Consider the following 16,182-nt stretch of genomic DNA (forward strand, 5'->3'; position numbering starts at 1 on the left):
TGCGAGATCGATGATTTAGTTCGTTGCATCATGATTGCTTGTAAGCTGTCGTCACTCAATGAATGAGGTAGTTGGAGTAGCCGACATTACCAATCATTGCGTCACATGACAGACTCTACTCGGAGACGTCGTGTCTCTCTCGACTCGAGAGAATATCGGATCAACTAACTTTACTGCTGTCATTATTACATCACAAAATCATGTCATTCCAAGTGCTCCTAAAACCGTTGCACAAGCGTGTATTTGTTCCTACACAGCGTTTAATAGTTCACGTTCACACATAACAAAAGCGATCGACGATCATATTCCGTGAACAACGAACAACGTACGCTTCATGAAGCTTGCACAGATCACGATAAAATATATAAAGCACCAATGTATGGAAGTATGGAAATGTCGTTCCATACCATAGATTAAAATCTTCCATTCCATACCATACTTGCATTGTTCCATATTCCATACCAAAATATCGATCCATACCATACCATACTTCCATACCATACCATACCTTACCATGCCCTGTTTACCAGTGCCAGCATCTTTGCCGACCCATTCATACGTCAATATGGTTAAGATTAGGTCAATGACGGTGAGTGCTAGTTGTCAAATTGCCGATTCGCATCGCGCTCATTGCACTTTGATCTTCATCATGGACGAACGTTGCATACCGGAAATAAGAGAAAGTACGTATAATGACAATGAGCACCCGGATGCTATACCCGAGATTCGGGAACTGATTTGTACTGATAAGGCGCCCGAAACTTACTCGGACACAGCTCGCGGGTAAGTCACTAGTTCGTTTAATACACGTGGAATAGCATTACGGCGTTAAAATCTGCGTGTTGTTCCAAATCATGTTACGTTTATGCTAATTGTGATAATGTTGATTCCAAGGACGACCAGTGACGAATCCGGTCCAAGAGAATAACGCGAGAGTTTGGACAGCGACACTCGCAGGTTTGGAAAATGTCAATATATGCAGTGTCCCACTAGCCATGCACTGTATGTACGTTAATACGCAAAAAGCAGCAGTTTTTACTTTGTACTCACGACCAATACGGGAACCGCACACGCTTCATTAGGCTAATGCCACTCCCTTCCGGGACAATAGCGGTATGTCGTCACAATGGTAAAGCCACTGCCAGTTCCGGCGTTGATTACGAATGTTCAGGTGGAGCGACTGTGCCATTTACGGAAAGCAATATGGACGAATACGCCGGTATTCAAGAGATTCCTGAAAGACGTGAGCTCACCGACGAATGTTTGGACCCTGTCCAAGAAGCGGCCACGGACAGCGACTACGACAGGCATACTGATAATGAGTAAGTGCTGCTTTGTATAGTACTTGTATAGACACGCCAGTGGTGTGTGTTGAGTTGGTATAATATGCAGCTATCATGGATAATGATAGGCATAATGAATGTTATGTTACAGCTCGATGAAGGACGACTCCTCAGTCGATATGGGGCTGACGGTCTCTAATGTGGAAACACGCAGGTTTGTACACATAGTATATCGCTTAACTGTCCTGTATTTATACACGGTATTATAAAAAAAAAACGGTCGTGCGTTTAGTTGGGACCCACAGCTTTCCACGGGCGGAGCGGGTGTTGCCGACCATGCCGAATACGAATTGTGAGCATTTATTATACGATAACATTTATAATGGCGTCGACTATCACCAATACATTGCAGCGTTGAACCCGTGTCCGACGAAGGGGAGCCCCGTGGCGTGGCGGATGATATAGGCGAGGATGGTACGTCGTACGAATTGTGAGCATTTATTATACGATAACATTTATAATGGCGTCGATTATCACTAATACATTGCAGCGTTGAACCCGTGTCCGACGAAAGGGAGCCCCGTGGCGTGGCGGATGATATAGGCGACGATGGTACGTCGTACGAATTGTGAGCATTTATTATACGATAACATTTATAATGGCGCCGACTATCACCAGTACATTGCAGCGTTGAACCCGTGTTCGACGAAGGGGAGCCCCGTGGCGTGGCGGATGATATAGGCGAAGATGATACGTCGTACGAATTGTGAGCATTTATTATACGATAACATTTATAATGGCGCCGACTATCACCAATACATTGCAGCGTTGAACCCGTGTCCGACGAAGGGGAGCCCTGTGGCGTGGCGGATGATATAGGCGAGGATGATACGTCGTACGAATTGTGAGCATTTATTATACGATAACATTTATAATGGCGTCGACTATCATCAATACATTGCAGCGTTGAACCCGTGTCCGACGAAGGGGAGCCCCGTGGCGTGGCGGATGGTATAGGCGCGGATGGTACGTCGTACGAATTGTGAGTATTTATTATACGATAACATTTATAATGGCGTCGACTATCACCAATACATTGCAGCGTTGAACCCGTGTCCGACGAAGGGAAGCCGCGTGGGGTGGCGGATGATATAGGCGAGGATGATACGTCGTATTGGAGCATACAATTATAGTCAGGACCAACTGATTACGTCACCTCATGTTCCTTTCAGACGAGACGGGCTACAGTTACTGAGTCGAGCAACTTGATTGCCCGACCCGGATTATACTGGTTATTCACCGGTATCAACAGCAAGAACATATTATTGAATGATCTATATCAGTGCTTTTGAACCTGTGTGACGGTTCGCACTAGAGCGAATGAAACAAATTTCAGTGCGAATGACGAGCGTGGTGCGAATGGAAAACCCGGATGAGTGCGAACGGCAAGCGTGGTGCGAATGAAAATTGTCCATGTCTCCCACTTTTTCCGACGTGGAATAATTCAAATAAACACGATATTAAGTACAGTGAGCCCGTAAATTTTGTCGTTTGGAAGCAATTCTAAAAATTGTTGGTAGCTAGGCTTTTCTAGTTCACAAGTGAGGAACGCTCTCGATGCGTGTATAATCCAAAGTTTGAGATAATATTTCCGCGCAAGAGGATTACGTCACTGCATGGAAAAAAGGAGTTCAATCGGTATCAGTTGCTCACTTGCTCGGATGCATCCACCGATATCGTATACGGACCTTATTGTAGGAATGTAGGTCATAGTAGCTGATGCCAGTGTTGACATTTGGCATATTTGAATGTAAAATATTGGAATGGCTCACATTCATGTTGGTTAACAGCAGAATTTAGCGTTTCTTCAACTATAACAATTAGCACATTAGATCTATAACAAGTGTTGTTTACTCGTGTACCTGATCAGTGACCAAGGATTAGAGGCTGTTGTAAATAAAATTAGTGTAAGCACATCGGTGTCTTACGTCCAATGAAGATTTATCTTGCATCACATCGAATTATTAAGTCACTGGCAGTTTAACCACTCACCAGTGCAATGGCCTGTTTGTAACGAGAACTCCACAATTTAGGCTTAGACACGCTTTCCTGTTCTTGGAATGATGATCTCAGGCCAAGTCTAGATCGTAAAGGCCTGTAGATAACATATATTGGTGATTCCACTAAGCTTGCTGATCCATAGGAAAAGTTTGCCTAGTTCGTGTTCGTACCGCCTTTGTACTACAAACTTTGTAATACTCCGAACTCTACTGGTTTAGCTTGAGCAGATGAGCAGTGAGCACCCTCTGCAGAGCAAAATCAAATCCAACAAGCCGCATGTCTTACGATATTCCTTATGCAGCCTAATTTAAGCTTAATTAGACTGTTGAACCTTATTACGCTTTATGTATAAGGATATGTGGGATAGTAAAGATAGTTTGGCATTATTTCAGTCAGTTTTCCAATATTGTACGATTGACCTAAGAGCCATCCCGCAGTTGGCTACCCGGGCCGATGTGTGTTAATCATGAATCTTATGTGAGTAATAATTATTCAAGAAGGTGAAAGTGTTGGCTTTGACAACACAAGGATGCCGAACATTGCTATTGAAAGACATGTTGATTTGTGTCGGCTACTGCATAGATAAGAAGTGAATGAAGCCTAAGCTTATCCATAAACAACAGTCATCAATTACTCGGATTGTGTGGGTTTGTATAGAAATGCATTCCTGGTTTTAACGCCCACCGAACCATCCAATCGTCTAACATTAGGGTTACCATATTTTGGAATCGGGAAAGGCTGAGACTATTTCAAAATTCTCAAACACAGAATACCGATGGAAAATCCTGATAAAGTGGTAAATTTTTACCACTTCGTAGTCGGTTGATTAAAATTAAAAAAAGTTCAACTTTCGCTAAGCTCCCGAAATACCCTCCGGAGCGTCACTTCGGTGCTGATTTACGGCATCTCAGTCGAATTTTGCTATAAATTTCACCAAAATTCCTAAAATATTGGACAAAATCTCAAAAAGGAGGACATTTGGGCGTCCTCGGAGGACATTTTCAAAAACCCGAAAAATGAGGACAAGCACATTCACATCGCTATGACGTAACATGTGGATTTAGTGGCAAAGTGATATTGTTGCGAGTGAATATTGTTCTTTGGTTCGCCCTTTAAGCTTACAGGGAGATCACTGCACGATATCCCCGGAAAATGCAACGAACTTCTTGAGAACAACAGGAGTGCGATATCTGTGATTTTAGTGCTTGATTAGTCAATAATACGATACGCTGAATGCAAAATAATGAAGCTCTGTACCTCCAAGAAGCTCTTCGGATACAAAAGTGATGTTTCTTCATTTTCTTTAAGTGTACTAAATTTCGGCTGACTGGTGCGAATGAAATTATTTTTCAAAAAAAAGTGCGAATGGTGCTCAAAAAGGTTGAAAAGCACTGTATCAGACCATATGTCAACAGTACTGTTTACCATTTCACATTTTGCAAGTTTTCTTTAGATATTTATTTCACTTGATTTCATTCCGTTTTTTCACAAGAAGGCCAACAAATGTGTTACGATATGGGGAACGGTATCTAGAGTTGTAGTGTCGAGAAATCGTTCGAAACCGAATCAACTATTCATGCCCTCGGTCATCCCCTCCTGAACAATGAAGTCCAATAAAATGGAATTAGTGATTGCCTGGGCTTGGGTACTGCGTAGAAGCATTTTTGAGGATCCCAAAAGATGAAGTGTTATGCTTTGTACATTTTCCCTCCGCGATTTTGTGTTGGTGTTTTCTTGATACCCGTATAAAAAACACACGTCATTCGAAGATAATGGAACGAATGGTGAATGCTCATTTCAGTTTCGCTGAGAAAAAAGCTTTTACCTCGAACTGAAATCGTGCTAATAAGAGCAATTCGGATAGTAGACTGTAAAGTGCTTTGTATTATATGACAGACGTGTCGCTCAACATTTCGCGTAACAAAGTGCATTGTGATGCGATAAAATTTACTCGAACAGCTGCTGCAATTTGTGAAAATGTAATAAGCTTCCATCAAGTACGTATGTGGACCAGGCGGGGGCAGAGAATGTAGAACGACAGGAAGTGCGAGGTCATTGTGTCGTCATTTCATTGTTACGTAGGACGTCCGCCATTTTGGTCCTGAAGCTGCAGTCGTCTATCGTTGATTTGCCTATTGCCCCGCTCTTCGGTTTTATTGAAATTGACTTTTCGAAAGATTTCTCCCTCTTTATCCATAAAATCCAAGTAATAGTGTGTAATTTATAATCTTACTATTATTCTGAAACGAACCCTAACCAGAGAATATACCCAAATTAAAAAGCAGGTTCGTTAGAATAAGTTGAAGATTGGTTTCATCACAACACTCACTACAATAATACATTTAGTGTTTGAGTGATATTAAATGTAATATTACAATAGATGTTGTGATAAATAAATTAAAAAGCATTGAAATATAACATAAACAACAATCATATAAACTATTTCGAATATAATGGCAGCATAACGCTAACAAAGGTACAGTAGGACTAAAGTCATGATAAACATCACCGTAAAAATAATACGATAATAATAATAGCTTTCAATACAACATCCATTGCAGTAAAATATTTATTCAACTCGAAGACTTCGGGTGCCTCTTTTCAAGAGTTAAAACGCCACACTGAATGGATTTGAGAAGAATGAAAAGCAAAACCAGAAAGGCAAAGTATGACGCAACAATCAGAAATTACATACCATGAAGTCCGTATGTAACAATGGCAACAATAACAAATTTTGAACTGTACGGTACTACTATAGTAACATAGGAATTGGAAACTAAACAATAACAAACACGAGTTAGAACGCACTAATGGGAAATTTGTAAGTTGTACAGAAAATCTTTTTGTCTTGTACAGAAAATCTTTTTGTAGACAAATATGTAGACAAAAAGACTTATAAATTTCCCATTAGTGCGTTCTAATTCGTGTTTGTTATTGTTTAGTTACCAATTGCTATGTGCACACCTATCTTCAAAGTGGTCCACCCACGTAACGATGAAACAAACAGCAGCTTCGTTTACCCGTATTTATTTCTAATCAGACAATTTTTGATAAATCGCATTTTTTCGATCGTCATCAAGCAGTCTTCTGACTTGCTGCTTTGTTAAACGGGACTTGGCACCTCAGGCGTTTGCAAATGGTGATCGCGAGACCTTCAACTCCATCGTCTGCGCGTTTGAATATTCAGACCATAATAGCGTTTTGAGATTGAAGATATCACTTTATCCTTTATTACAATAAATGCCGAGAGCACTGTTCGTTGCCGTTGCAGATTCTCTTGTCGTGCTTCGATCGCTCGACGGAAGGTTGTCGTCCTCTGTTTCCGGAGTTTTCGGAATACCGGTCGTTGATTCAAACGAATCTTGATGCGTAATTGGTTTCGAATCGATTGCGTATTAATTTTAGTCGACTGCACACACCTTGAGTTGATCCGCGTTTTGACGCGGCCAAATCCGAGTATATGCTTTCGAGTTGACTGGACATGGCCGTCGCGAGTAATTTTCTGCAAACAATCGATCCAGCGACCGCCTTTCGAGCTCTCCCGATCCCATCGTAATGTTGACAGGCCACTTCCGTGCTGTGCGAAGAGGATATCGATACCTGATTTTGACCCACCTCGTCAACCGAGCTCCCCAAGTCGCGACGATTTTACGTAGGTGCTGGTACGTTAGTGCCACGTCGCTGCGGTGGAGATATTCGATCGCTGCGGTGGAGATATTCGATAACGAGCACGGAAAGATTTTTGTACGGCTCGCCGTTTGAGTTTCTAAGCGTGACTTTGTCCTGTGCGAATCGAAACTCGCGTTGACTTTGCTGGCAAATCTGAATGGACAACAGGTCGTAGACCGTTTCGTAACACGTCGGCGACTTTGTAACGCTTACTTTCTTAAATCGCCCGTAGTCACGTTGGCCCATAACGAACAGCCCCTGCTGCGAGCGGGATTTGTTCTGGTCGACTGGAACCACTAAACTCGTAGTGTCGTCGACCGAAGCGAGCGGACGACTTAGCTCTCGCGCGGTAACTCTCCTGAAAAGCGACAGTCCTGTCCCTGACGCCATTCCGATGCCGATTATCGTCGCTGCCAGACAATCGCGGATATTTCCTTTGGTGATCGATCGAGTAAGGTCACCATTGAACGCTTCGGAGTTTATCATTCTAAAAATAAGCAACCGGTAAACTTTGAACCGTTGAATATCTCCACAACAGTACGAACCTTGTCAAATTTCCCCAATTCCTGTCAATAGCATCCATGTCGAGCGACAGACGCTTTTCGTTCTGTCGTTTTCGCCTCTTGTTCGTGGCTCGCGAATGTGGCGATGATCCGCAAGACTCACAGCACGTTCTCCGGCGACGCTATTTTATCCAGTATCGCGGGAAAATGCAAACGCGCCAACTCCAAAAATCCTTCAGTGACGTTAACGTATTGAAAATAGTGCTGGCCGACAGCTCCTCGCTCTGGTTGCCGATATATTTCACCAGTCGGTCGGGCTCATCAGCAACAAACTTCCTGAACGACGATTTCACTTTGCTCAGCACCATATTCGTGTTGTAGGTTGCGATGCGTATGATACTCGGAGAGCAGCTGCGGTGAACGAATCGCAATTATTTAATAAATCCAAGCGACACGGTTCGCGGACATACTCACGGTTGCAAAGTCCGTTTCAAACGATAACTTTTTAAAATTAATCCTGTAAGCGTCCCACCTACGCTGAAACCGTCACGTATTTTCTTCTAGGTGAGCGGTTCTCCAGTGCCCCGATACATAAGCTAGGCTTATCGATCTCGAGCAAATACACTGTAAAAAATATTCATGGGTGTACCCATAGTCTGGACCTGGTCACACCTGGGTCATGTTGGCTTGGAAAATGCCCATGATAACTTGTTGACATCCATGAATACCTGTTGACATCCATGTTCCTACCCATGTCCTAATAATGATTCAAATTGACCTTTCACCTCAACCAATGCACCCATAATCTGTGGTTCGATAGCAATTGAGAGCCAGGTCAAAAAAGCAATGTATATTAACAGTGAACTAAATCAACAGTGAACGAAATGATGCATAAACAACAATTATTGCTAAATGCCCACTGTGGCAAGACAGCTAAAATCTTTAACAAATAAAGGAGAAATGAACCAAACAAACAAACTTAAATTATTATTAAATTAGAGCCCTAAAATCATTGTCTTCAATCCACAATTGAGCTGACTTTGGTGCGCACACCAGGGGTATATTTGGCGTCAGGAATTTGCGCCAGAAAAGCTGCAACAAAGTTTAATGATCCAGCTGACGATGGCGCAAACTTAATGTTGAAGGTCCAATACGTCGCCATCATTGTCGCCAATGCGTGATGAAAACTTCTTACACCTTCGACAGACTCCCCATCAAACTGGATTGTCCACTTTTGTTGAAAACTGTCGTACTTCATAGTAGGGTAGACATTCTTCGGATCCTATAATGAATATCAATGTCATTACTATCCATGCATTGTTCAAGGCACACAAGTTGATAGAATTAAATTCAATAGTTTTCAAGGCGGTTCAAAGTTGAATTCATCACAGTATACATAAATTATGCACAGTGTTTCATTTCTATAGTTCCTTTACCCATATAACACTATACTATTTGATGTTACGATTATCCACTTGTTGCGAGATAATTCTTGAAACTAGTTATAATGTCAGATAATACATTACTCAGGTAATTTACTGTAACTTCCAAGACCAACAAAATACTTAATTATATTATCCACCTAATTGACTATATTGGCAATTAAGAGAGAACGTGACATCCAACATGTAGTTCTTCTTGAGACTGGTGGTGAAAAAACAATTCCATGCATCCCATCAGCCCCTATAGAACTATTGACTTTTTGGAATTCGCTACTAGAACTAGTATTAAGGAATTCGCTACTAGAACTAGTATTAACAACATTTTAAAATCAGGAACTTATGGTTAATAGGGCTGGGCACAAGCACTTGAACCTGCATTGAGTATCATTATTATTGTAGCATTGTACTGTAGTAATATTGAGCAAACCCGTTTTGGCCAACACCGAAAACTCAGTGTCCGGTCAATACCGAGAATGATATTACCGAGAACGACGGTACCGACAATTGACATTACCGAGAATGGACATTGCCGGGAGTGGACGCCGCCGAGAATGGACATTACCTAGAATGCAATATATGCAATGCAGGCATGTTATACATATGAGCGGGTCGTGTGTGTGCATCACGGCGTTGTCACATTCGGTATCGATTCTCAGGTATAAATTTCCCGACAACGTCAGTTACAGTAAGCAAGATTCTTGGCATTGGCCATTCTCGGTGGTGTCCATTCTCTGTGGTTTCCGTTCTTGGAATTGTCCATTCTTGGTAATGTCCGTTCTCGGTAATGTCCATTCTCCGTAATGGTATTCTCGGTAATAGTATGGAACCGACAACTCACCTTATCCACAATCAGGAAGCTGTCGAAGCGTTCATTGAAAATGGTGGGGATGCCGACCATCCAGCCCAATTTCTGATTGCCTGAATGCGAAGTGCCAGAAATCAGCTCAAGTATAACACTCGTAGAATAAAAATATGTTTAAAATTGAATGAATGCAGTTACTGTTTATGTAGTTTGAACTGCAAATATAGGCGTGCCAAAAAATATGAAAATTACATTGCCTTACGCACCAGACAGTTAAGCTGAAATACCCATTTTAATATATTCTACCAAGAAGTAATGACCTTTAAAAATTCGAAGTTAACGAACTATAATACATCCAACTCAGACCTGGGCAAAGTGGAGTCAGCTATTCTTTGCGGCCAGCGTGCCCGTTTCTTGGAATTCAAAACACGCAGTACAGTACTCAGTATTCATTCTCCACGGCCCACGCAACAATATTCATTAACAATGTAATTCACTGCTTTAAATGTATAAATAAAACTATCACGCTTGGCTCCGCCTGCCAACGTATTTTCTATTACTCATGTGGCCAGTGGAGAAAAATAATTGCCCACCCCTGATCGAACTAGATCTGTGGAATCACTCTTACTTGACTTAACCCCACCCTCGCGATGACTCGTGTTTGTCAGTTATTTAAAACCTATTATTTTTCAAGTGCACAACTGTGAAGCTGGAACTAGAAGTATACTCGCTTTCCGAAATCTGGATCTAAAACTAATTATTTTTTAAAACTAGAACTACTAAACAGATATCGACCGTCAATTAGCGAAATTTGTAAAAGCCTGTTACTTACCCATAATTTTTTGTATATCTATTGGAATTTTTTGAGGTTGCAGGAGACAGAGTGCAGAGCTCCATGTTTTTTCTAAAATCTTTGCAGTCAAGTCACCATCAGAATAGGCTTCTTTCAGGAAAAATAATTTCATTTCTTCCAATATCTGAACATCGTGACAGATTTACATATCTAGGTAATGAAGTTGGTCTACAGCAGTGGTTCTTAACCTTGCCCACAGCGCCCCCCAGGGGGCGCTGGCGACTTTGAAGGGGGGCGGAAACGCTCAGGGGGCGATATGGGGGGCGCTGGGCTCAAGGGGGCGGTATGGGGGGCGCTGGAGAAAAATGGCTTCGCAGTAGATGATGTGGTGATAGGACTTATCCTTAATGAGTATTCAGGGCAAATTAACACCGAAAACTTCGTTACATATAGCCTTCAAAATACATATAGGTTTGATTGTCCATGGGCGCCTAAATGACTGACACCGAATGTTCCTGTCTTGGCAATCTGATCCCCAGAAGACGAATTCCATCTGGCAGGGAAAAATTATATGTCAGTGAGGAAATACCAATCTGAAATTGATGCGTCTTTTAGTTTAGTACGATTGGGCGACAGGGATATTCCTGTTGGTCGATATCCCCGTTGAGCGATTCTATATTTTTCGATATTGCAGACCGGGGGTCACGAAATAACATCATGCAACGAAGTCATACCAACGGGCTCGCCCGCCCGAACATGTATAATTATATTAGTAACGGGCCCTACAGTTTTCAAGAAACCTCACAATGTTCGCTTCAAGTTTTGATGAGTCTGCGCACACTCATCAACTCACTGCGCTGACCCTTGGCTAACAGTGCGTGACGACTAAAAAAAGGTAATAACTTCGGATTTTTTGTGCGCAACGTAGATTTCCTATGCGCAGAGACTGTGTCAGCACTGCGCACGTGCACCTCACTCAGCTCTACCGGTAAATGTGTTTACATGAGCAGAGAGAAGATAAAAATTGATCTCAATTTACATGCAATTCCCGATGATATTGACCAATTTAAATATTAATTAGTGATATTTTTCGCGCTTCGCGTGACTAGGCGAGCATGGCTGCCTCAGTAAATGGACACCCAATGTAGATACCTAATAGGCTATCAGCCAATAGCGGACAGCCTAATGGAGGTCTTGGAGTGAAGTCTCCCGGAAGTTTGGTTTATCACCCGATGGGGGCCCTGGACCAACGTTTTTTGTTAGGAGGGGGCTGACGAAGTGCTGTTACGGCCCTGGTAACGAATAATTGTACCTGCGGGCACACCCGAATATGTTTAATTATTAATTACGTGCCCTTTATTTTCCTATACAACAGCTCACTCAGTGCTACTGGTAAATCTGATTACGTGGGCTGAGAGGATAAAAAGTTAATAGCGAGTTATATATGTAATTACTTCCTTTCCATTCATGCATTATAGAAAATTTTGGTACCTAGGGCGACCAGGCCACACAAACTTTGCTGACCATGAAAATCACGATATGGGGCTCGTTGGTGCGAATCCCTCAGAGGTTCAGTTTATCACGCTATGGGTGCGCAAGGCAATCGTTTTTAGGGGGGCTGACGAAGTGCTATTACGGCCCTCCCTCTTACTCATTGTCTTTATTACATTCCTTACAATATGAAGTTGGGGGGCGCTGGAGCACGATAATTTTTGAAAGGGGGCGCTGGAAGAAAAAAGGTTAAGAACCACTGGTCTACAGCAAGGGCGGGCAACTTCACTGTTTGGCGGTCATGATATGGAGAATGAAGTACTTAGCAGGCCGGATTACATAATAATCGTTTATTTATCATCTATACAATTTCACTTTCAGAGTAGAAATTTAAACACGAGACGAGCTGGGCTTGTGATTGAATATGTCAAAAGTATTGTAAATTATTTTATCAATATACATACTTCGTTCTGTGATATCCTAGCATTTTGGAAAATGAAAATGAGGGTTTGTTGCAAAGCCACAGGTTGACTTGGTAAAGCAATGCTGTGTTTGAAACCACTGCGCTATACTTACCCAGTCAGCATTGGTTAAAAGTGGATACGTCTCTATCAGCTTTCTTGTGGACATCCCATTTACGACGCTGTCACGACGCGATTTAAAAGTTCTCCTCATCCGATCATGCAGAGTCACTTTATCCGGCACCCTCTTATTCCACTCCGCTCTCATCTCTTTTTGGTGCTCGATTACGCTAATTTCATCCTCGGGAGGGTAGACGTGTTGAATCTTTAAGACAGTTTTTTTTTGTTGTTAGAAGATTACAGAATTATCTCTCAATTTACTGAACATATATCGATATGCTGTGCATGACATACAATCATGGTAGCAAACATATGGTATAGAACAGGGGCCGGCAACTTCTCCTACAACGATATCGTTTCATTCGGGTTCAGTACGTGACGAGATAGCGTCGTTGTTCAACGGTGTGACCTAATTAATCGCGATATTGAATTCATGCGTCCCGCTTCCTCTACAAATTTTGAAAAGTACCCCGAGACCCGTTTTCAGTTGGCAACGACTGGCATAAGCGGTGTCTTACAAGCCCAGAAGTGTGCTGTGCTACCTACATGTCGGCAGTTACGTAAGATAGAAAAAAGTCCGCGGGTCTGACAAAATCCCTTCGCGGGCCGTATGTTGCCCGCCCCTGGTATAGAACCACTTAGCGAAATGAACCATTCAGGATTAGAAAACGCTTACATTGCATGTTGAGATTCGAGGAGTTTTGCACCTTGTGCTCGAGTCTTCCAAAACAACCTCACGAGATCTTCGTTCACCGCGGCGCCCATGCTTTTGCTTTTTCTGATTAACGATGGGATCTTTGTCAAGACCCCTACGCCATTCTCTGAACTTGGAGTGAAGCTTTTCTTTCCATGATCCCTGTAACGCGAAAAAGTTGAAGAATTGTTTCAACAGCTCAGAGTCAGAGTCAAGTGACTCACATATCTTTCACGTCCTTCGAACAGCAATCGATCTTTCAGTACAGGATATTTTGTAATCAATGCAGACAGTGAGCTATTGTATTCGTATGTTGTTGGATACAACCTTGGAACATATTCCTGATATCAACATAATGTTCATTTTGCATCAGTACGGTTCCTTACCCTGTGTAAGTCCTTAAATCGCAAAACAGGTGATTTACGATGTCCTTTTTCAATCTCCCAGGAACTTGCAGTATCTCACCAAATTGCTTCAACTCTTGTTCAATGGCCTTGGGTAAAGAAAACCGATAGCCATCTGCTGGCCATGTCAATGATTGGTACTGATCCCGAAAGCCGCTTGAGCAAGCAGCTTCTTGTGAATGAGAGAGGGACAAGGTGCTGTTCGATATACCTTCATCTGAAGACAATATGATTAATGAGGAAAACAATATAAATTCCTCGGACAAGTCAATATACCGTGACGCTCAAATTCTTTTTCAGGCATCTCAGGTAGTGAAGAACTACAGCTGGCACTAACACTTTCATCAGCAGGCATGTCAGTATTTATTTCAGCTTCATTATCTTCTCTTTGTGAAGCTATAGTTGGGTTGCAACCAGAATCCCTTACATCGAATCCACTCTGTTCAACATCAGAGGCATTGTTGACTTTGCAAGCTGTTTCCTCTGTAAAAGTATAGAAGAGTCCCGATTATGAAATGGTAATCGTGTAATTAAATAGTGAAGCCATTACCTAGGACAGTGGTTCTCAACCGGTGTGCCGCGGCACACTAGTGTGCCAATTGGACTGCTCAGGTGTGCCGCGAGCAGATGTGGTAAACTATGTCGAAGTATAACGAAAATACAAATTTTGAGTGTGTTTGACACGCCTCTATATTTGTTAGTGGCGATCGTGATTGGACTCTTCGATGCGACGGTTAATTACATCGACAATGCGGTAGTGGGCAGATTTTATTGTGAAGCCAATCTTATGAAATTAAGCTCAGCCTGAAGTTTAAACGAGATATCAGCAGGCCAGTCATGTGGTAACAGAGGTAATAGCTGATAATTCAAAACCTCACACGGAAGCAAAGAATATTCTTCTACCGGCCTGCAATAAAATTGTAAAAAAATGTTTGGGAACAATTGAAAACGATTCCATGTCAAATGATACCATTCGTAGACGTATTTGTGAGATGTCCGTAGAGATAAAAGAAAACTCAAGCAGAGAAAAGCCTACTTGAGTGCTCCGAACAGGTAGAACTACTTCGTCAGTGACCACCTCTGTAAGACTATAGTTGCTGCTATACGCATTCTGGTAGTTAGCCTGTGCCGTAAGCCAGAAGAAGCTGTGCCGTAAGCCAGAAGAGTTCATTACCACTGTGCTAGTGTGCCGCGAACTATTTTTCAATTTCAAAGTGTGCCGCAAGGTCAAAAAGGTTGAGAACCACTGACCTAGGACATAGTTGGCACGGCCATTGCCGGCAATATTTGTGTGTAGGAATGGTAGGCAGTGTACACAGTTTTTATAGATACCGTAACTAGTTATCTATAGTTATAGTTATAGTTATAATTACTTACTTCCAGTGTCTGTCAAGATCAGCCGCATTTGTCCTTTATCTTGAATGGCCGAGAGATCATAAAGATCGACATACGAGGCAAACGCCTCGTCATAATATTGCAACTTGAATGACCTGCCCCCAATATTACTATGAAATATAGTTCTCACAGTTTCATTAATCTGAAATCTGTGTTCCACTGTGATCACTCGTTTGTGATCTCCATAAGAAACCAGCAGCTTCATTTTCAATATCACTAGAGTAGTATCACAAATAACTGTAGTATGTATCTGTGAAATACATTTTTTTTTCAAATATAAAATCACAAAAGATCAAAATTTCACGATGACAATGCTGCACAATAGGGTTGTTCAGATTTAGAAAATTGTCATAAATAATTGTTCGCGGTATTCCAAATGAGCAAAATGGAAATGCATATGGCCTTTATAGGACTCAAGATCAAGATGAAGATGACCGAAATCGCTTATAAAGTGATTTTATACACTAAACCTTCATTTAGAATTACGCGAACGAAGTTTCCTGAGAATTTTTCAAATCTGAACATACTGCACAACAAGCATACAATGTCAATCTTCAAATCAAAAACATATTTGGTGACGCAGCCTGATGTACTGAGCTTTACCAACATTGTGTACATCAAGGGGCCTTTGGTAAAATATGTTCCCAGGTCTAAAAACATGAACAGCACCTGTTTCCGCCACACTATAGCAGTGTAAATGTGGGACAAAGTTTGACTTCATTACTTTTCCACATATGTGCCACTCTCCATTGAAATGCAGAATATATTCAACACGGCAAAATACAGGCCCATTGTTGTCCTCATTTATGACATAAACAGCTTCTGTTTCATACGTTTCATAGCCATTGTCGTATAATTTTGATGCACAAACTTGTCCATTCACATCTCGTATTCCAAGAAAAGCAACATAGTGGTATGGTACATTTTCCCATAATAAGTTTACTGGCTCAATATCCCTGGGTTGATCATGCAAACAGTTGAGCGAAGCCATTTCATAACATTTTCTATACTGCAGACGAGTCGCCACTGTATGCGTTATGTTTTTGAAGTTCCCAGAAATTCGA

General features: G+C 41.8%; 1 protein-coding gene across 1 annotated transcript; it reads right to left on the reverse strand.

The window, feature by feature from the left end:
* Positions 1 to 13,018: 13,018 nt before the first annotated feature.
* On the reverse strand, positions 13,019 to 14,647 carry LOC145435268 (uncharacterized). Its single transcript, XM_080312590.1, has 2 exons — positions 14,000 to 14,647; positions 13,019 to 13,940 (listed from the first exon to the last, which is right to left on the reverse strand). Exons 1-2 carry the CDS (start codon positions 14,076 to 14,078, stop codon positions 13,702 to 13,704), a joined length of 318 nt encoding a protein of 105 aa, XP_080168716.1. The 5' UTR covers positions 14,079 to 14,647; the 3' UTR covers positions 13,019 to 13,701.
* Positions 14,648 to 16,182: the final 1,535 nt, after the last annotated feature.

This window comes from Botryllus schlosseri, chromosome 3 (assembly GCF_051294905.1).
Source record: "Botryllus schlosseri isolate E-star chromosome 3, Bs_hap1, whole genome shotgun sequence".
In the NCBI taxonomy this organism is placed as follows: Eukaryota; Metazoa; Chordata; class Ascidiacea; order Stolidobranchia; family Styelidae; genus Botryllus; species Botryllus schlosseri.

Bases quoted from the DNA above. Each gene is read 5' to 3' on its own strand.
- LOC145435268 (XM_080312590.1), bottom strand. From the start codon at position 14,078: ATGCCTGCTGATGAAAGTGTTAGTGCCAGCTGTAGTTCTTCACTACCT. The intron at 13,941-13,999 runs GTATATTGACTT...TATTGTCTTCAG, and splicing joins AAAAGAATTTGAGCGTCACG to ATGAAGGTATATCGAACAGC.